Source organism: Marmota marmota, unplaced genomic scaffold, assembly GCF_001458135.2.
Source record: "Marmota marmota marmota unplaced genomic scaffold, marMar, whole genome shotgun sequence".
In the NCBI taxonomy this organism is placed as follows: domain Eukaryota; kingdom Metazoa; phylum Chordata; class Mammalia; order Rodentia; family Sciuridae; genus Marmota; species Marmota marmota.
Genome location: NW_026000026.1, coordinates 45,458,846 through 45,481,823, shown reverse-complemented (window position 1 = coordinate 45,481,823; position 22,978 = coordinate 45,458,846). Strand labels below are relative to the sequence as shown.

Below are 22,978 nucleotides of genomic sequence, written 5' to 3'. Positions count from 1 at the left end.
CTGAGGGTCGGGGGTGTGAGCTTTCCCGCACCCACCCTGTTCCACGCAACCAGCTTGCAGCGCTCCAAGGCGGCGGGGCAAGAGACTAGGTCGCCGGGACTCGCAAGCCCGGCAAGGAATGCGGGCACGCGCCCCACGTGCAGCGGTGTCTCGGCGCTTCCCGACATAAGCGGGAGTGGAAGGGGGCCAGCTACCCAGAACAAGGACTCTAAGGACCACCCCACCTCTGGCTGCGAAGTCGCAGCGTCTTCGTACCCTTCAGCTCAGCCCAGGTGCCCCGGACCTCCATCCAAGGCGCCTAGGGAAACGCTAGGGCGAGAACCCCACACCCATCTCGGCTTGTTCCTGACGTCCTGCGTCACCTGTGAAAATTAGCCTATGGGTTATTACACCCAATTTGCCTCTGTAACGCTAAATGGCAATCTAATATCAGTTTGTAGATGGCTGTGCACTTTAACATATATTACCCCATTTGATCTTTAAAAGGAAAGACAGCTGCTCATTAGGGGCCCTTAGTGCCACAATAGTTAAGCTGTTTGCAGGTTCTAAGATTTTAAAACTTGTTAATGCGGTGTGTGTGTGTGTGGGGGGGTGCCCTATTTAAAAATATAATGGAGTGTAACTACTTAAAATTGGCCCTTTGACTTAGACATTAGAATTTTGAGGAGACATTTATAGCTGTAACTATTCCACTTAAAAACTGTACAAAGCATTTTATTTGAAATAACTGTAAAAGTCCAAGGTGGGGACAAGACAGAAGAGACAAGAAAAAGGGAGAGAAGGAAGCCAGGGTGAAACAATGGAAGGTTCCACTAGCAGACCTAGCACACCCATTTCTGCAGAGGGAACCTTAGCATCATTACTGGTCCATCAAGCCTCTTGCTTGGGCTTAAACATTCAGTCAAAAGCTGAATTATATAAGACAGTCTCATGAAGGATTAAGACACTTAGGTGGCACCTGTGCAATATGCAATACTCCATTTAGATGGCTACACATTTTGAATATTTGGAAGATATTTAATAGCATTATCACTTTAATGTAGAATGTGGATATTTAATCGACAGCGTTATCACTTTAAAGTAGAATGAGTGTAAATCATAATGTTTATGTTGGCAATTCTTACTGCACTTAATAAAAGGATCCTGCTTTATTCACCCATTACTAGCAATGAACTCAATTGTTTCAAAATAACTTCCTATTCAAGGTTAAGATGAAAACAATTTTTTCACATAAACTAAGATTAAAAAGGGTGCTTTGGTTGAGTATTAAAGCAAAAACTTCCTAAGAAACTTAGGTGGCACCTTTGCATTATGCAATACTTCATTTAGATGGCTACACATTTTGAATGTTTGGAAGATGTTTAATAGACGGCATTTCAAAATGAAATCTTATAAGCTTTGGCTAGGATGGAAAAAATTGAGACAAAGCAACAAGAGTCTACATGAGTCATGTGTAAGTTTGTTTTGTTAATCAAATAACAATGCATGGAAAAATACTGTGGGTGAGCTCCAAACATACATTTAAGAATTAATGTGCTTAGAAGTAAGAAAAATAAAGGATACAAATTGAAATCTGTGCTTAGTAGTAAGGAAAATAAATGATACAAATTGAAATCTGTAAAATAACATACAGTTAGTTACTTTAGTACAGACTATTTAGCTATGAATTAAAATTTTCAACTTTTATTCTCAAAGATTCAGAACAAGTCCTTAAAACTGGAACACAAGTCTAGGTGAAACTTATAAAAACGTAAATAATTTATTTTTACAAAGACTACCAGTAATGAACATACTATAAAATAAAAACTTTTGTTCGATTGTGTTAACCATATCCTCTTAATATCTGCTTCGTCACTGACTTGTTTCTGACATCTAATTGTAGAAATGAACTGTTTTGTGCAAAAGTTGACTTATGAAAAACATGCTTTGTCAAGATTTTCAAAGCTGAAATCCTATAAAAAAACACGAGACCAGAGTTTTTAAAGTTTAACTTTATTTTATTTTTTTTACTAAAGTCCAGAAATTTCTGTAAGACAAGTATGTTAATGAAATGTTTCCAAAGAAATACTGAACAATATACACTCTAGTTTGCTGAGGGTTCCAGCTCAAGAGTTCACACCTAATTCTTGTGCATTAAAAATCAGCATGGATCTTAGATGATCTAGAATAAGAATACACTGTGTTTTGAAATCCACAGCTGGTTTGATTTTTAACCATAATGAAAAACCAGTACTCCTAATTCCATCAAATGTGTTTTACAAGCAATAATAAATTCAGATCCACTGTATTATGCAACAACACATCTTTGGAAAGCAACATAAAACAGTGAGATCAGATCAGTAAAAATATACACAGTTAAAAGAAATACACAAAGAACTGTAGTTTTATTAAAAACTACTACTTGAGAAAAGAAATCTCCTTTCCACAAATAGCATAAAACTGTAGAATGATGAAAGGATTTGGGAAAGCTTTACAAAAGCTTAATTCCAGCTATATCTTCCTGAGGGTGGTGGCAAAGGGTATTTTCTTCCTTCTCTGGGATATCCCTGAAAATAAACAAAGAGAGAATTTATTTTCTGGATTAATTCCCTTGCAAAGAAATCAATTTTACGCCTGTGTGGAAAAACACAACATAAAAAAGCTAAGTGTGTCTTAAGGTACAGCACATGGAAAGTCCCCATAAATAGGTACTTTGAATCCAGAGCTTTAACACAAGCTTGTTGCAAAGTTGGAGACTGGAGCACAAAGGATATCACTGAAAACTAACCAAATAAGCCTCAACAACCACACTTAAGAAATTCCTCAAAGTATATACAATGAATTACAGTAAAATGTTAGGGTAAATATGTTCTCATTTTCCCACCATCTCGAGTAGTAATTCAAGTCACTTTGTGGTAAGGAGCCCCCACCATTTTTAGACATATTACACTATGAAAGTAATTTTATATAACCAAGGAAAAGAGCCTGCTGAGTCAGCTTAAGGCCTAATAAGCAATTAATTTTAGGGATTTTTTTTGTTTGGTTATAAATAGTAGAGCATTAAGTAATAAATTAAAGTTATTACATAATCAATTAGTGGTAACATAATATAATCTAGTATGCTTGCAAGTAACATTTCTGTATAATAAAAGATAAATTCAACAACCCTTCCATCATAATTCCTTTTCTAAGGGCTGGAGGTGTTGCTCAGTAGAGGAATGCTTGCCTAGCATGGGTAAAGTCCTGTGTTTGATCCCCAGCACTGGCCGGGTGTGGGGGCGGGGGGAGGGAGAATTCCCTTTCTAGGCTTCCAGGGTTATAAAACTGAACACCCTCCATTTTGCCACTCAGAGCACTTTAGGAAACTTAAACTATAGTATATGCAGACCCTGACGGCCATAGTGTAAGGCCTTTTCAGTCATAAACTTCACTAAAAAGATAATAAAGACATGACTATGTAACAGGAATTTCTGCAACTTAATAGCACTTTGACAATCGTGATTTAATAAAAAAAACTATGTCAGTGGAAACAAGACAGAAAAAAAAAATGAAACACAAATTTACCAATTGGTTTATATCTTCTAAATAAATAAGAATAACCTCCTCTAACAGCAGAGAGTACCCTAAAAGGGACGAGATCTCCTCTATAGGAAGTAGGAAGATGATGAACTGGAGTCATCAAGCCACGGCAGTTCTGCTGCCATACTGCATGGGGTTCAAGGATTTCAGTTCCTGACTTGGAAAATGAGGTGACTGGACTAAACATTCTCTAAGGCTTCTTCCAGTTATATCCTCATTTTAAAATGCTTATTATTTTAATTGCATAATGACATTTAGACTCTAGTAGCACAATCTCTATTTAAAGGTTTTGAGTTGAAAGAATTCAAAGTCAAATGAACTGATTTTACTGAACTATAACAAATTCTCCAAATGCATTAAATATTTGCAATTAAGGTGATTATTTTCTCAAAAGATGGAGACTTGTAAGAATACACAAAAAAATATAAAAAAAAGATTTTCCTTAGCTATCAGAAACGAGATCTTACATGAAAAGAGACACACAGCAAAAACCTGAGTTAGAAAATTAATATGTGAAGCACTGCAAAAGTCCTGCAGGCAACACCAGGTAAGCAATTTAAAAACCACTTCATATCACTGCAGGTGCCAAACTCCACGAACACCACAGCATTCCAATCCTGTTCTCTAACAAGAATTTGATTAAAGAACATGTAAATACTGGCCAGGATATGAAATTGCTGGGAGAAATTATGTTAAACAGGACTCTATCTTAAATGATACTAAAACTAGATGCTATCAAGAGAAAAAAAAATGAAGCTTACATCTACTAAACTTGTTTATGAATGTGGAAAATCTTCAAGATTTTTTTTCCACATAGAAGGATATCAATGATGAATCAAGAAAGGAGATTTCCAAGAAGAATAAAGTCAACACTGAATAGACAGATTCTTTCTTTCAACTTCCAAAAAATTCTCATTTGTTAAGAAAATTTGAGTTTCTATTAAAGAACAGTATCTTAAAGGAAAAACAATGTTTTTGTGACTGAGTGTATTTGTGCTTTATCAACTATTATTAAAAGGGCTTCCGGGCTGGTAATTCTTAAGTACCTTTCAAGGTATTACCAAGTTAGTGAGGCAGCTATTTACCTTAGGTACTTTTTTTTTTTTTTTTTTAAAGAAGATGGGTAAATTATTCATTCATTCATTTATTGTGGTGCTGGAGATCGAACCTAGGGCCTTGTTCATGCAAGGCAAGCTCTCTACCAACTGAGCTATACCTCCAGCCCTGACCTTAGGTACATTTTTAATGAAGGACACAAGTTTGGCAAACCTACTCTGCTAATATTGTTTCCAGAAATACTGAAAAGTACAGAGTCCTCAAAGGCATGATTAAATAAAAGGTGAGCAGTAAGCTTTCCACCCAGTCCACAGGAAGTATTACCTGTCTTCCTCCACGATCATCTCGTCTAGGTGGATACCCACCAGGCCCGGCTAACATCTGGTACTGGTTTGGCTGGAAGGCTGCATTTTGGGTTTGGAGCATCCGGTTCCACGGCAGTAAAGGTTCAGCTCCAGCACCTCTGTGGAAAGGTACCATGTCTGTATTAGAAGTCAAGCCTCTTACACTATACAAAGCCTTAAAAGATATCATCTCCAAATTTTAGGACAATCCAATCTGTCTGGATTTGTCACATGCAATACAGAGTGTAAGAATGGCCCTTATTTATATCCAGTACAGTCTAATATATTTCAGCAGCTGTTTAACAAAATCTTTAAATTCAGTCAGGTCTAACTTTAAAAAAGTAATTTGTTCATTTCCAATTGTAAAATTTCCTTCTAGTCATTTGAAGATGTAGATCCAAGATCACCAAGTTGGTTACATTTATGAAGCTATCCAAAGAGTAGACATGTACAAGACAGGAGAATGAGGCTTTATTTTTTTTAAATGTCCAGACTTGTTCTTGGAATCCATTCTTTCTAGTTAATTGCAGGTTGCAAATGAATTCTTACTGCTGAGTATTTTGAATCCAGGGTAGGGGACTTGGCTGTTTTTTCCCATCCATTATTCTGCTCAATATGTCAGAAGGTCTGATCGGGAGGAAACCTTTTCAAGTTCTATTGATGCAGCTTTCAATTGACCACGGTGACCTAGCAACATGAGCACTAATTGGCATGGGCTGACTGGCATTTGGTGTACAGTTTACATGGGAACACAGATTCAACAGCTATTATAACCCAGTTTGCTGTCCCAGATTACTAGTCGAAAGAAATGTTTTAATTGTCTTCAAGTGCCTATTTTAACTTTGCAGATACAAAACAACAGGTATAAGGTATTAAATCATAACTTCATTAAAAGCTGTAAATGATGTAGCATACATATACCTTCTAAAGGCAATTGTCATTTAAGATATAAAACTTTCTCCTTGAATAACTTTCAACTTCTTATAAGTCACTACACAAAGAATAAACAAAAGGAAAATTCTCTAGTATATTTAACATTAGAAGCTTTGGGGCATTAAGGATATTAAGGAAGAATTAACTTTTACATTCACTTAAATACTGACTAGTTGGTATTAATTGTTACCATACTGGCATATAAATTTCCCTTTTTAGGGGAAAAAATACTCCTAGGGATACAAAGCCCAAAGTTGAGCTCACCGGGTAATGTATTCTCATAGCCATTCAAGCCTGACTCCATCCTCTCTACATTCTACCTTTCTCCCTTCACTTAGAGCTCACCTTCTTTAAAACAAACAAACAAATAAACAAACCCAAAGATAATTATTTTTGTGTGATCACTTAAACAGAATAACAGCTCTCTAAAGAAGGCCAAATCTATTCTTTACAGTTAAGTGTTAGAAACTAGAGCTCCATTAAAATAATTTGCTGTGATTCAAAATAAAATTAAAAGTCTATAACTCAGAAAGAAATGCATATGTTTGGAGCTTATAATTATTTTTAGGTCCATTATTAGAAAAAATAAATTCTAGCAAGATATTTATTCTGTTTCAGCAAGAACAGCTCCATATGCAGAGATAGGAATGGTCTCTTCTGGTCTTCCCAGAGGTGAGGGGCTCAGAACTGCACTGTGACCAAGGCGAGTCATCAATCTTGGCCATTTGTGCAAAACCCACAAGCCAAAAATGCAAATCACATATCGTTTTACTGTGACCAGTTTTTCTTTTTAGTTTTACAACGATAAAACTCACATGAAACTATGTCAGGAAAATTGGCTGGCATGGATAATATATATCATAAATGCAATTTAAAAATATTTTGTTTGAAAAGTAGGTTAGGAACAAAGCCAGATTAAAAATACACAATTCTCCTTTTCATTTGAAATTATTACTAACAATATTTGACAGATATTTATGATAAAAATCATTAATTAAAAGTAAAAAGAATAAAGTAACAGTGACATCCACTACCTTCTTTTGCTGTTTATTGCAAGAGAGGCCTTTGTTTTTCAAGACAATCATATTTCTATATTGATCATATAAATTTGCATATACAAATTAAAATTGGCCTAGGAAAATATATCTTTAAGATCTGAGATAGGAGCACTGAAATTGGCACAACTTAATTTTTCAAAATTAGCTGTTATAAAACTAGCTTATCTGAGGCATTTTTGGCATCATAGCGGAAACACTATTCTTAAGTTTCCAAATTACTGCTTTGAAAAGTAACTGGCATATGGAAGTCTACCAATTTGAGTAATTTTAATTTAGACATACAGCAAATTAGAGTTTTTAAAGACTTCCCATGACTATCTGAGCTTAACACCCGTAGGTTAAAAACTAAATGCCTGCTTTGCATAGGACGAAAAAAGACAAGCCTCCTCTAGCAATAAGAACCCAGACAATGTGGCAGAACTCAAGTGGCAAAGGGAACTCAAATGCCAGACATTTTTGCTTAATATGAACACTAGCTTGTCTTTGTGTGGAGAGAGGGGGTAGGGGACGGGGATGTTCCTATTGTATTTCTGAATCAAATGAATATATGTATTATAAATGACAATATCTAACTAGGAAATAATTCAAAGACAACACAGTGTAGTTTAGGGGAAAAAAAAACAACACCAAAAACTCCCTTTTCTAAGGATTCTCAACAAACCCTCAAAATAGTACAGTGGAAATGTACCAAATTAAGGACCTTATGTAAAACCTGGTTCTTATAACTCCAGTTGTTATAAATTGGCAAAATCAAAACAGTTTCTCCTCTCTAAGTCTTATAAGGTCTGAATGGTTGGACTGACAAGTACTATGAAATGATGTAATACACCTACTAATCAGCTAATGGAAAACCTAGCATATCAGAATTCAAACTTAGTTTTCTTTATAAATAAAATGGCCTATTTCTTAAATGACCGGATTTAAGACTTATAAAATAGAATTCTTTTTAACTTTTAAGTTAACTCACATTTAACTTTTGCTTGTATCTATCTAAAATGGAAGCACAAAACACCCTTTAAAACTTGTCCTTAATTTGCTGATTTCACAAAGTCAGTCAGGATAATACCAGTACTTGGTTAGGGTAGAGTAAAAACATCAGGGCAAGGAAAAGGACGATGATGATGATCTTAGGAAAACTTGTAATTTGTACAGAGGAAGGAAAGCTGCTAGGACTGAAGAATGCCTCAGTCGAAGTAGATTCTTCACTTCCTTTGAAGTCCCTGTGGCCTTTATATTATGCTCAGAGTAAATATTCTTACGAGTTTTGTTTTAGTGAATGTTTCCTAGTAAAGAATAATAATGGAAAAGTGACCTAAGGTAAGCTACTAAACTATATGCCTCAGTTTCTTCATTAGTAAAAATAATAGCAAAAAGATTAGTGGTAGGAATATATAAAATCATGTTTTTCACAGGATGCTAACATGGTGCTGACAGTTCATGAGCAGATAATAAATATTAGCAATTATTATTAACATGGGGAAGAAGTGAGCAATAAAATGGGAAAACTAAGTATATAATTTAGAAAAATTTACCCCATATTTGTATAAAAATGTTGTTACTTTGTTGATAAGGAAATAGTATCATATACTGTTGTGTTTGAGCACTTATACTAAAAATAAAACATAAGTATACATACTTCCAGTTGCATTAAATTTAAGATGTGACTTGCACTAAGTAGTTGGTATTACTAATAATCAAATGGGTAACACAATTCCTTTTATCTTCTTGAAGAAAACAATAAAATGAAAATTTGAAGTCTAATTATAGTTTTCTTAAAAGCAGCATTTATAAAAACACTACTCACTTCAGATGTGAACAGATTAGAGATTGCTAAAACACCAAAGGAGAGGGGAATAAAACAGATTGGAACTGAAAATGCAAAAAAGGAAGCCTTATTATGATGGGGCTCCATCTGTTTTTGCATTTACTGTTGGCAAAACTAGCATGAACCATACATTTTAAAGCTGCCTTTAAAAAATCATTCTACATGTTAATATAATTATTCATAACGTGCCTAGATGTCTTGTTGTATAGAGTCCACCTTACTTAGGAGCACACAACTTATCAATGAGGGAACACATGTCAAACATCCCTTGTTATTAAACCATGTCACATTCTTCCTAGTCCATGGCACTTATTAGACTGCAGATCCCATAATCCTCTTCTGAGTCCCTTCTGCGTTTAATTCAGTTCAGTCTTAAGTAGTTAAAGAAACTGTTTTCAGTGGCAACTAATAACTACTGACCTACAGTGACACTGCCCTACAATAGGCTTGTCAGCCCTGAAAAAGTTTTACCAAAGAAGCTGATTAGGACTTCAAGAGGTTTGTAGCAAGGATCAATGGTTGGTCTGTACTAACGCTGTGTTGCCCACACAGAAATGATAAAAGTGGAACACCATTAGTTATGCCTCATTAAGTTGCACAACCCTTCTAAAAAGAAATTTGTTTAGCCTGACCAAAACCTAATACAGTTTTAAGCTGTGTTGCATTTTTCAGGGCATCTCAAAAAACTTCAATAAAATAAAGGCCAAGAACCCAAGTATATAAAGTTGAGTATTTTAATTCCAAGTGTTAACTATATATTTTCCCAAAGGATAGGTACAAGAAAAATTATTTTTGGTAGGAAAAAGTATATTTGAATTATGGAAATTTTAGATTCTAAAAAGCCAATAAACCCCAAATATTGATGTGGAAAAATACCTAAAAGTCATGTTTGCTTTAATATTACCTGTCAAATCTTTGCTGTTGGAAAAGAGGAGGAGGACCTCGCCAGGAATCCTGGGGCCTCATATCTGGAAAATAGCAAGGAAGAGTAAAACAAAAAATTTTTTAAGTAATCATTTTTCAGTTACCCACATATTTTATAATTAAAAAATCTGAGAACATAAACCAAGTAAATTAGTATCATAATTATATACACAAGTATAAAAAGTAACCAACAGGATCAATTGATATGTTTGCTTTATCATTTGTCCTCTGCATGTATAAATAATATTTTTAACACTTATATTTTAAATGCTGTACAAAATGAAAAGTCTTATAGTCTTTTTCATAAATGCAGACTGAACAAACAGTAATTTTAAAACAAACACTGAAATTTTCCTCCTAAAATGTCAACGGATATGACATAAAAGCACAGAGCACAATCTCTCCAACACAAACCAGGAAGACATGACAATGAAGGACCACCCACTTTTCTCTCGTTTTTGATAATCAAACCTCTCCCCTCCAAAAAAACTGAACTAGCAACATCTAACTATAAGATACAAATAGATGGCTGCTGCTCTTCTATATAAACTGAACATGCTCTTCTATATAAATTAAACATTATACGGGAGGAAAAGCCCACCAACACCCGGTCAGTCAGGGCATTCAGCAGTTCAGGGGGCTGGCTATCAACCAACCACAGCTTCTGGCTCCAGCCTTTAGCAGGGTTGCTGTGACCTAATTAAAACAGCTGGTTCCAGAAGTTGTCTAATGAGTTCACTGTGTGAGGACAGTAACCTACTCCAGAGTCCCGAGACCAAGGACAACAAGGCTTACTATAATGTATTCAGGCTCACATTTTAATGGAAACACAAACTAGAAACATGCTTTTCAAAATTACTGTCTTAAAGGAGGGAAGATATGAAAGCTTATCTCTAGTTAAGACCCAAAAATGCAATCTGGTTTTTGGTGAAAAAGAAAAAGGGACGAGGGGGGAGAAAAGTAGAACTGTGTTTTAAAAAACACCACAAAGAAGAATATGGAAATAAGTAAATTATTTATTATTCATAATCATGACATAACTGGCTACCTCTGCTCTGGACTTTCTTCCCCTCTTGACATGACTGAGATGGCTAGACTGGGAGGGTTTTCTAAATGTGGACATGCTACCTGAAAGGGGCTGGCTATCTGCAGCCCACTGCCCTCTTGGTCCATGACCAGCAGAGGTTTCCAGCAGGAAAACTAGAAGCAACTCTTTCAGAAAAGAAGGGGAAAACCAGCCGTTGCTTCCCCATTTTTGAATAGGAAAAAGGGTGGTATGTCTAGTTGATATGAATTAAAATCTTTTTTTTTTTTTAATAACCTCTTAAAAGCCAAAGACTACAAGTTAAACTGAGTAACAAAACTGAGGAGATTTTATGGTGGTCATCAGATAGGTAGTGCCTATTCAAAATTTGAATGGAAGTTCGGGAAGCTAATCACCACGAAATCCACAGAAAATGGGAGAAGACAGTTCCTTACTCTTAAGAAGGCCCAGAAAGAATTACTACTACAGACTTAAAGCCACCAGAAAATCCAGACATTCTTAAAAAAAAAAACAGCAATCATTTCAATTATGTACTTTCTTTCTATGGGAAATTTTAAGATTGGTTTACTCAGCATATTGTAAAACTTTCAATGAGTTATCATTTATGAGAAAGCAACCTGCGGAAAGTAAATCAACATTTGTGCCACTTTTTCTGAATATTATTTTGTTAAACTTGAAACCCACTGGTCTATTCGTGTGGCGTATGAAAATTAGAATCAGTTCAAATGTTCCTGATATTATTTTAGTGCCTTTACATAAACAAAGTTAGCTAATATAAAAGAAGTAAAAAGAAATATAGTGAATTTCATTTGGACCTCTATCTAAATTGTACTTCACATGTACAGAATTGCTGTGATCACCCCGATAACACACTTTTTTTAATCATTAAAACAATTCTGTGATTCCGTTCCAGGGTATCTCTTTATGTATTCCATGACATAATCATGGAATACACTCTCTGTGGTACTTTAAAAAAAGCTTCCATACTAGATTCTTAATAAATTTAAGATCAAATGAAGACAATAAAAAATCTATTTTAAGAAAAATCTTTCAAAATACTTATCCTAATATCTTATGAAAAACAAAACTTTCACATTTTTTTCCTAGAAATAGAATGAACAGAGGGAAAGCCATCACCATCAGTTATACAAATGCATTAGATTTAAACATGCTACATATTAAAGCTATATATCCAAGCAGAACTGAAATTAAGGTCCACTAAACATAAATGTTTAGCAGGGGCAGGAAGAGAACTCTTCAACAGTTTACCTGAATACAAAGTTCTAGAAAGCTAGCAAAAGTTCCTATTCCATAACTTCTAGCTAGCATACAGGTTTTCTCTATTTCACATTTACTATTTCTCACCTCCAGGACATTTTTTTCCCCATAGTGAAAACATGTGCAAAAAAGGAAAAAAAAAAAAATTAAAAAAAAAACTAAGCAAATTTTCTAAAATCTTTAATTCTGTCATATAAAACATCCCTTGCTTTCAATCCCCAAAGAAAAAATGGAAAAGATCAAACAAAAACTTCAAGGCACCTTTAAACAAATTTCTTCATGTGGCACTGAGTAATATATATAACTCTTAAGTGTTAAGCAGAAACATTTCCTGGCTGATAAGTAATGAAGTAGATGGTAAAACAAACTTATTATCATTCATTTGTATGGCTCTAACAGAAAATCCATTTGAGAGGGAGGAAAAAAATTCTGAGATAGTGAATTGCACTTCAGAAGGTACCGGCGAGAGAGGAAAATGATGGTTAATTTTTTTCCTTTGGTCTTTAAAAACTTATTCCTTTTCTAGAGCCTTAAGGCCACATAAACCAAGGCTTCACCAATAGCTTCTCAAGTGACAATTTACCTAATCAGCATGGCAATCACAGAAAAGATTCCATGTTTACTGATTGCACTAATCAAAAATCCACTTTTTCAAATGCAGCTAATTGGCAAGTTTACTGAGTGAAATGAAGAGAAGTCACATATCAGGTTCTCATAAGGGCTGCAGAAACTGAATCCCTTATTCATACTGAGTACTCAGGACTGCACTTGACTCCAACAAGTTATCAATACCTAGACAATTACTCATCAGCCAAAAACTGACACATCAAAGACAAATCAAAGACCAACAATAAGAAACACCTGCAGCAGACACTTGATAAAGAGTTGGCAGTTTGACCAAATGGCCCTTCTTGAGTATTAATTTTACACTATATGAAGAAAATAGGAAACTAAAAACATTGTAAAATAAGATTAAATGGTTTAGATTTACATTTTACAAAAAACAATCTCTAATCAAATCTTAAAGTTCAAAATTCTATAAAAAGGAAAGTTGATCTTTCATCCTTTAATAGTTTCATAGTACTTATGTGTAAGGTACTGTTTTAAGTATTTAACAACCTAAACTGACTTAGTCTAAATAAATATTCTGTGACATAGACATTCATATTCTCTGTAACATCTTCGAGATAAGAAACTTGGGGCACTGATCAAAATCTGCTGAGGTCAAAGGATTATTACAGGGCAGAGTAATGCCATGGGTTATGTTCTTAGTCACTTTCCACCACAGTATACAACCTCCAAGTTTCACAGACACTTATGCTGTTGGTTGAGGTGATGCTTTGTGTGATTTTTATTTTACGGAAGGACTAACCTCAAGTAAGAACTAACCTCAAGTTCTGTGCTTCTCAATCAGAAGGCTCAGAAGCTTAGGGTTTCAAGAAGGCAGGATTAAATTTCAATACTTTGAAAGTTTAGAACTGACATTATTACACACAGCTAATTAGGATAGGAAGCAAAGGGTTGGCAGAATAGCTCAGTGATAAAGAGCTTGCCTAGAATGTACAAGGCTCTGGGATTGATCTCAAGTACTGCAAAGAAGATAAAGGACTAAAAGGAAAAATAAAAATAAATATGTACCTAATAAATATTTTGTATGTGTAAATTATATCTAATAACAGCTACAACAATGGCAAAGGAGGATTTATTTACCTGAAGTATTCACTACTTGAAATAAAATGCACAGGTGCAAGTAAGTGTTGCCTATTTCCATGAAAAGCAGACCAAGAACTATAGGACTGCAGGCCCCTTAAAGGGAATAAAATTCCCTATCTTTGGGGTGAAGATGCTGATGAACAAAATAAACTTCGGGCTTATTTATTTATTTTTGTGGTGCCAGGGATGGATCCCAGCCTCACACATGCTAGCAAGCATTCTACCACTGAGCTACATTCCCAGACCCTTGTTTTCATCTTAGAACAAGCAAGATCCAGTGGTCTGAAATTGAAAGACAATACCCTCATACTGAGTAACTTTCTGGAGATTAGGTCCATGAATGTTAGATTATGGGCCTATGATTCCTCAAAAGTTAAGGATCAGTAACCTAGAGTAACATTTCTAACATTTCTCAAAGAATAATATGCAAGATGATTTGGGGGAACAAGTGTGTGAACAATTTTTTTATATACATGGTTATATATTCATTTCAATGTGTATTTGACCTGTTTTCCTTCTTTTTTTGTGGGGAAGATGGGTATTGGGGATTGAACCCATGTCCTCATACATGCTAAACATGCACTCTACCAGTGAGCCACATCTCTTTTTGATACGTATTTGGGGGGAAAAAGCATATCAAACCAATAATATCAGAGCAGAAAATAAATCAATGTGAGTTAAAAAAAAATTAAGCAAAGATAAATGAGCAAGCAGCTAGGTAATATTTAGATAGACCATGGTGATAGTGGGCCTGTGATTACCATACCTAAGGGAATATAGTACTACAATTTGGATATAGTTTGAATGTCCCTCATGGCTTCATATATTCAAATTTAATTCCCACTGTGAGGTATTAAGAGAGTCAAAACTTTATTTGACTACAAGGTCCAACATGAGGCCTTTGAGAGATGATTAGGATTAGATAAGGTCATATGGGTAGAGTCCTCATAATTAAATCCTGGTGGCTTTATAAAATGGAGATCTCACACACACACACACACACACTCTCTCTCCTTGTCTCCTCATGTGATGCCCTGTACTGCTTTAGGACTCTGCCAGCAAGAAGGCAATCCCCACATGGGGCCCCTCAACCTCACACCTCCAGAACTCTGAATCAAAATATACTTCTTTTCTTTATAGGTTAGCCTGTCTCATGTATTTCATTATAGTAATACAAAATCAACTAACACATGTGAAATGGGGGGAAGCTGATTAATGGGAAACTCATGTTTTCACCTTTGCTATTCAAATCTTTTAAGGTTACTCAATGCAATAACCTCAGAAATTCCTCATAATTATCATCTTGAGATGACATACATAAAACTAAACAAGCTGAGACATGCCAGCTCCAGAATTTCTGCATCTTGATTCTTTTTCCTATTTGGAAGCTGTGCTAGCATACAGATGAAAGCAAATGCTGAAGAGCCGTAAGAAAAAGGGAACTGATTAAGAACTGCGTCAATCAACAGCCATCTTTAAAACTAAGTTGGACATGCTTTTACCATTTACAGGAAAAATCTCAAGGCATAAACAGTTCTTTCAAAGTCATGAGACTCTCCTGTTATATAAAGTATGACTTGATATTGAATATATGGAAGTGGTCAGAAATCTTATTTGCTAAATCTTAGGAGGGAAGCAGCTATTTAACCTCTGTACCATACAGATCCCCACAGGCTCATTAAATTCTTCACTCTTTCTACATTTCACTAAATAAAACTGCTAAAGTCCATAGTTTTCAAGATAGTCTCTCATAATTCTCCAATCACTGACATTAAAGCATAGACTACTCCAAGTCAGACCACCAGAGAAAGCATACCCTGGAAACAGAGGGCCCTGAGAGAATAAGACCTTCAGAACCCATATTTTTCTTTGGGTATCATCCCCAGAAAAAACTGAGTTTTAGGTTAAAAAGTAGTTTGTAATTTACTCAGCATTATAACAGTGGTAGGCACAGAGCATAAATATTTTCTAACAATTATTAATTTAACCTAGCAATTCAATTACTATGAATCTGGTATAAAGAGCTCTGAAGGTAACCTGTATTACAGTAGACTCTTTTAAAAAAATTATGAAACATTTCAAACATTTAGAAAACAAATTTTCAAATGACATGACATTCACACTTAACAAATGTTAGCATCTTGCTACCCTGTTTCTTCTCCCGCTATGCTGCGTCTGTCTGGTTGGGTACCAATCAGATAACAGGAAACACAGAAATAAAATCCTCATGATGACAGTGGTTTTGAGAATTTGGCACATCACTTACACTTCCTTGATAAACGGGTGCAGCCATAGAGTTAAAAAATAACATTAAATAAAGTTAGTGCAAAATCTATAAAGTTTAACATTACACTACTTTCTACCTTTCCCAAAGCAATCAAAATACCATGTTAATTATTTCTGTAGTTAAAATTTCACAACTGGGGGCTGGGGTTATGGTTCAGTGGTAGAGCACTTGCCTAGCATATTCAAGGTCCTGGGTTCAATCCTCAGCACCACATAAAAATAAATAAGTAAAGGTACTGTATCCAAATACAACTAAAAAATAAATATTAAAAAAATTTTCAGAACTGTCCACAAGTTATGAGAGGTTAAAGAAACTCAAGGTCTTCATAGAACCACAAGTTTAAAGGAACATCCCTACCTAAAGCAATGCCTAGCTTTATTTATAAAAGGGATACTTTTTGTGGCTCAGTGGTAGAATGCTTGACTAACATACACAAGGCCCTGGGTTTGATCCCCAACACTACCAAAAAAAAAAAAAAAAAAGATACTTTTGTTTTTTTGACAATCTATTGCCTGATTTAACTGCCCAAATATTTGCATTAATGGAATGAACACCAATCAACTCCACATGCCTTTCTGCATGTTAACTAAAAACCATATTTATAAGTGAAGTGATGGAAGAAATCCCGTTCATTTTATTTAATTAATTATACAGTGAAGATAAAACGTATTTAAAAGATTTTGCCTAAAGTATTCTCTTAAAATTCTCATAAATTATGTTTTTAAAGTCCTTACCTTTGCACCGATACATGAATTTTTTAGCAATGGAGATTAGAAATCAACCTCTGCTCTGATATTTAGTTAGAATGTAAAATAACAAATTAGTAAAAACTTACTTGACATTAGTTTTGGAATTTGGGCTTGTCCTCTCAACAGTGGCCTGTATAAGTTTCCCTGGTAAGTGGGAGGTGGTGGTGCAGCATTGCTGTAAATACCAGTTCCTGAGCCTCGTGGCATAACGTGGCTGTAAAAGAATCCCCCACAACACATCAGAAAAAAATATAGATATATCCATCACACTAATTTGACACAATTAATTAAATGCTAGGAGCCGTCTCTTTACTACTAGACCCGAATAAGCTGAAAATTAAGAAGTTTAATTTATAATTAAAGTTTAAAACTGCATACAATGGTAATGGTGATAGCAAATGTTCATTTGTTACACCAAGATTAACTGGTAATCATTTAAATAAAATATTATATATGCAAAACAATAATGTCTTACATTCCCCCCTCCACATTTCCATTTTTTTCCTTTAGGATCATGCTGTTGCTATCACTATACACATTACTCCTCTACATCTTGCTATTTTCAATTTACTATATCAAACATTTCCCTCTATTTTTAATTTTCACAATTATAATATATATATATATATATATATATATATATATATATATATACACACACACACACTACAGAACCATGAAATACTTCACTATAATGAGAGTTCATATTTTTAAGCATTTCTTCTTATTTAGTACTAGTATTATAGATATAATATACCCAAATACTTATAATTGTGTTTCTCTAAAATTATTTTCTCAGGATAAATTAAAAAAAAAGAACATGGATGAAAAATTAAGAGTATCTTTAGAGCTGGACATGGTGGTATATATGTGTAATTTAAGCAACTCAGAAGACTGAGGCAAAAGGATACCAAGTTCAAAGCCAGCCTTGGCAACTTAGCAAGACCCTGGCTTAAAATAAAAGCATTTTTATGTGGCTTTCCAGAATAACTGGAATAATGGGAAATGACCCCCCCCTACCCACCAGACCTGGGACTGAACTCAGAGGTATTCTGTCACTGAGCTATAACTCTAACCCTTTTTATTTTGAGACAGGGTCTTGCTAAATTGCTGAGTATGCCTTGTACTCATGATCCTCCTGCTTTAGATTCCCAGCTTGCTGGAATTACAGGTGTGCTTCACACAACCACAAGGTATTCTAAGACCATTCTAAATTTGTTTCTTTTAATACTAAGAATGAAGGCTTTCTTAAAACAACCACAGTTGCAGCTAATGTTTATTTACACAGTGTTTAGGGATTCTAAGTGCTCGACACACATTAGTTCACTTAATTCTTACAATGTCATGAGGTAGATGTAATTATTGTCTCCATTTTATATTTAATTAAACTGAGGCATAGAGTGGTTCAGTAACTTTTAAAATTATATTAAGTGGTAAAAAAGGAAACTGAATCCAAATATTTAGGGTTCAAAGCCCACTCTGTTAACCACTATGCCACACCGTTTTTCCTATTATTTGGGGAATAAATTACATGCTGATGTAATTTATTAGGAAAGTGCTGTACCATTGAGCTACAGCACTTTCCTTCTCTAGTAATTAGAAATACCTATTTATGAGTTATCATTAATTCTTCAATCATAATTCATTACTATTTCCTCCAGCCTGCTGTTTTTTTTTTTTTTTTATCCTAGCTTTACCTGTAATTGTTACAAAGTCCTCTCTATTTATTGTCATTTCTACAGCTGGGAAAAAGATGATTCAGTAGCTAATAAGAGCAAAAGACAAAAATCAGAAATTTACAAAGAGGAAATATAAATGGCCAATTAAAAAAAAAGGCCAATTATACATATTAAAAGATAATCTGAGTAGAACAAAAATGCAATTCAAGCAACAATGAACACCACTGTTCAAGCACTGGATACACAAAAATTTGAGAGACCAATTGCATTTACGTACTACTGTACTGATTAACCCTTTATACGGATTCTCTGTCATCCACTAATTCAGCTGAAACTTTTGAGGGTAAAGAGAATGTTTTATTCCTTTAAAATAAGTGTCAGTGGGCTGGAGATGTAGCTCAGTGGTACAGCACTTTCCTAGCATGCTTGAGGCCCTGGGTTCAATCCCCAGCACTGTGGGGGGAAACAACAAGGGTGGGGTGGGGAGGTGGGGAGGACACGGGAACGAGGACCGAGATATCTTAGAGAACACAATACAATTTTCATGCAATATATAAATCAAAGACAGATGTGGATTTCTAAAAGCGAAGAAAAGCAGAAAAGCATCAAAGTCATTAACATCTACAAAATCAGTGTATCTTATAAGCTCTTAGATATCTGTACCAAAAATACTGACTTGCTTTGTCAGATGATTCAAAGAAAGCAAACTATACAAGGGACAAAAACCTACCACTCACCCCAAAGTCCTGAAGGCTGCCTGATCCAGGTGGACAGGCCTCCGGTCCCGGTTAAAGCCAAGCTGGGGCTTCCACTGCCGTCCATTGCTGGATTTTTCCCAGTCACTCGGTTTTAGTACAGCTGCTGGCTTTCTGACCATTTGAAAAGACAGTATTTAGTTACAAGGATGAATACCACCCATAAAAAATAAACCTAGATAGTTTACTGCTGTTACCTTGCTCCTGGAAGCATTACAGCTTTAAAAATGTAATCTTCAGCAAATTGTGGATCTTTAAAATTAATGCTGAAAGAGAACAATAAACAGTTTAATGATTTAATTAATTCTTGGCTTAATTACCATGGAAACTGACATTCTTTTTGTTTCAACAGAATAAAAATTTTAAAGTCTCTAAAAATTTTCTTAGCCAATGATTTTGCCAAATGGCTAAATATCTTCCTCATCATAATGCCTCTTATTCCTAACACACAGCCTTCTTATAACTTTCTTTGTGGGGAAAGCCATGTTGAAACCAACTGTGGATGATCACAGAGAAATAAGGACATTACTCCTGAGATATTTCAGTATGATACTAGAGATATGCTGAAGAGGTTCACAAAATAAATAAATAAATATTACACACACAAATAGCTAAGACACCTATGAGGGTATTTAAAAAAAACTAAACAAAACAACCTACTAAACTTCCTGGTTGGAATCCTGTACCCTTCTTTCCTAATGTTGGCAGACACATGCACAAACAAGGTCTTCCTTCTGACCTAGTGACTCAGCTATGCATTGGATTTATACTTAAGGTTACCAATAATATTTTTATTCATAATGTTAAAAAGACTGCAAACCCAAGTGTATGAATAATAGTAAACTATTAAAGATAACCAGGGCTCTTTCTAAAAATGGAATCCTCAGGCGGTAGTTTAAAGATTTAGTTAACAGAATACTTAACAATATAAGAAAAACATATACAACGTACTAAACATATATTCACTGAAAGATTATCAATGACTTTATACAATCATCATCTCCTTTAATTATTTTGTATACTTTCCAAAATTTCTCCAATGATTACAGATTTTAGTTATAGCCAATCTATATGATTTTACTGAACTTTTTGACATATTTACATAGCTGATTTTTTTTCTTTTTGAACAATGCCACTTTAACAACTTTTCTGTTACATTGAAAATTTCCCTGTAGTAGAATTTAACTGTATATTTTAAGTGCACTAAATTAACTTCACTTTTATAATAAAAATAACATAAGTTCAAAAACAACTGAACACCGCTTTACTCACTCAACCATTTCTTCTAACAACTCATCCTATACTGGTAACTGTTTGCACCTCAAATGTTCCCTACTGAGCAAGGTTGCATAGGGAGGGCAAAATAGGGCAGTGATTGTCAAAGGTTTCAGAGCATGACAGAGAAAACAGTAGCTATGATTTGGGCTCATGTAGGGCTTTGCAAATATAAAAAAGAGAAAACTGATAATACAACAGGACTTGCAACTAAAAAATATCTCAGAAGGAATTTTTTCACTTGGCAACCAAGGAAACCATCATCAAAAAGGCTGTGGTTTAAGGTGAGACCAGAGTAGTTACAGTGTGGTATAGAAAATAAATGAAACAAAGATACAGTTGAATTTTACAAAACACTTAAAAGAATTAATATCAATTATTATCAATCTATTAAAAAAAATTTTTGTTGAAAAGGGGAGAAATCTGCCAAACTCTTTCTATAGGGCCAGCATTACCCTGATACCAAAACCAAAATTAAAAGAAAGAAAGAAAGGAAAAAAAAAAAAAAAAGACTGATATCTCTGATGAACCTTAATGAGCACATAAGCAAAATTTCTCAACAAAATACGAACCAACAAATACGAACCAACCAAACCCAGCAGCACATTGAAAAGATCATAAACCATGACCAACTGTAATTTAACCCAGAGATGCAAAAATGGTTCAATAAATAGATACAGAAGGAATATACCTCAACACAATAAAGGTTACATATGAAAAATCCACAATCAATATCACACTAAATGGGGAAAACCTGAAAGTGTTTCCTCTAAAGATCTAGAACAAGGCAAAGATATCCATTTTCATCACTCTTATTCAACACAGTACTAGAAAACTTAGAGCAATCAAGCAACATAAAGAAATAAAGGGCATCCAAATTGGAAAAGAAGTCAATTATACCCATTTGCAGATGACACAATTTTATACAAAGAAAACCCTAAGGACTCCACCGAAAAACTGGTAGAAATGATAAACAAATTAGTCAAGTTGCAAGACACAAAATTAACAACAAAAAATCAAAATAAGATAGCATTTTATACACCAAAAACAAACTGTCTGAAAAAGAAATTTTAAAAAGTATTCCCATTCAAAATATCCAATGTTTTTAAACAATAAAATACCTAGCAGTAAATTTAACCAAAGAAGCAAAAAATCTCTTATAAAACATTCATGAAAGAAATCAGAGGTCACAAGAAAATGGAAAGACATTTCATGCTAATGGACTGGGAATTAATATTGTTAAAAGATCATATTACTCAAAGTGATCTACAGATTCAATGCATTCCCCATCAAAATACCAATGGCATTCAGCACAGAATTAGAAAAAAACAAAACAATAACAAAAAAACCCAAACCAAAACACACACCAAAAAAAAAAAAAAAAAAAAAAGGAGGCATCACAATGCTTGACTTCAAAACATTTTACAAAACTATGATAATCAAAACACCATAACACTGGCATTTTTTTTTTTTTAAGGCAGAGACTCACAGAACAGAATAAAAGAAATTAATCCATGTGTTTACAGCCAACTGACTTTTGATAAAGGGGCCAAAAACACACACTAGAGAAGGACAGTCCCTTCAACAAATGATACTGAAAAAACTGAACAGATATATGCACAAAAATAAAACTAGACCCCTACTTCTACAAAAAACAACTCAAATGGACTAAGAACCTAAATTTAAGACCCCAAACTATGAAACTACTAGGGGAAAACACTTCAAGATATTAGAATAGGCAAAGATTTTTTTTTTATAAGATCCAATACCCACAGACAACAAAAGCAAAGCTAGACAAATAAGATTATATCAAAGTAGGAAGTTTCTGCACAGCAAAGGAAACAACAGACTCAAGAGGTGACCTACAGAATGGGAGAAAATTTCTGTAAATTATTCATCAGATAAGGGATTCATATCCAGAATATATTATAACTCAAACAACTCAACAGCAAAAAACACACACCACAAATAATCCAAGTAAAAAATGGGCAAATTATCTGAACAGACATTTCTCAACAGACACACAAATACATAAAAAGTCTTCAACATATTCAAATCAAAACCTTCATTAGAATGGCTATAATTAAAAAGACAAGCCAGGAATGGTGGCACATGCCTGCAATCCCAGACTTGGGAGGCTGAGAGAGAGGATTGTGAGTTCAAGGCAGTCTCAGTAACTTATCAAAACTCGCAGCAACTTAAGTGAGACCCTATCTCAAGATGAAAAATAAAAAAGGGATAGGGATATGGCTCAGTGGTTAAGTGCCCCTGGGTTCAATCCCAGCAAATAATAATAATAATAATAATAATAATAATAATAATAATAATAAAAATGCTGGAAAGAATGCATGAAAGGAAACTTATACACTATTGTTTTATAAGAATTATACAGTCATTATGAAAAACAGGAAGTTCCTAAAAAACTGAAAATAGAATTACTGTATAATCCAGCAATCTTACTGCGTACTGAGTATAGATCCATTTTTTGTTTGTTCATTT

The 22,978-nt window shown here is 34.4% G+C and overlaps 1 protein-coding gene across 4 annotated transcripts in view; it reads right to left on the bottom strand.

Annotated features, from left to right (window-relative positions):
- Positions 1 to 1,976: 1,976 nt before the first annotated feature.
- Xrn2 (5'-3' exoribonuclease 2) overlaps positions 1,977 to 22,978 on the bottom strand; it is a 75,249-nt gene continuing 54,247 nt past the window's right edge. For all 4 annotated transcript variants that reach the window (XM_015483446.2, XM_015483435.2, XM_048811383.1 and 1 more), the window contains 6 exons: positions 19,402 to 19,470; positions 19,187 to 19,318; positions 16,857 to 16,984; positions 9,679 to 9,742; positions 4,939 to 5,077; positions 1,977 to 2,546 (listed from right to left, as the gene is read on the bottom strand). In XM_015483446.2, coding sequence (XP_015338932.1) covers positions 2,481 to 2,546; positions 4,939 to 5,077; positions 9,679 to 9,742; positions 16,857 to 16,984; positions 19,187 to 19,318; positions 19,402 to 19,470 — 598 coding nt within the window. In that variant the 3' untranslated portion in view covers positions 1,977 to 2,480. The remainder of the gene's footprint in view (positions 2,547 to 4,938; positions 5,078 to 9,678; positions 9,743 to 16,856; positions 16,985 to 19,186; positions 19,319 to 19,401; positions 19,471 to 22,978) is intronic.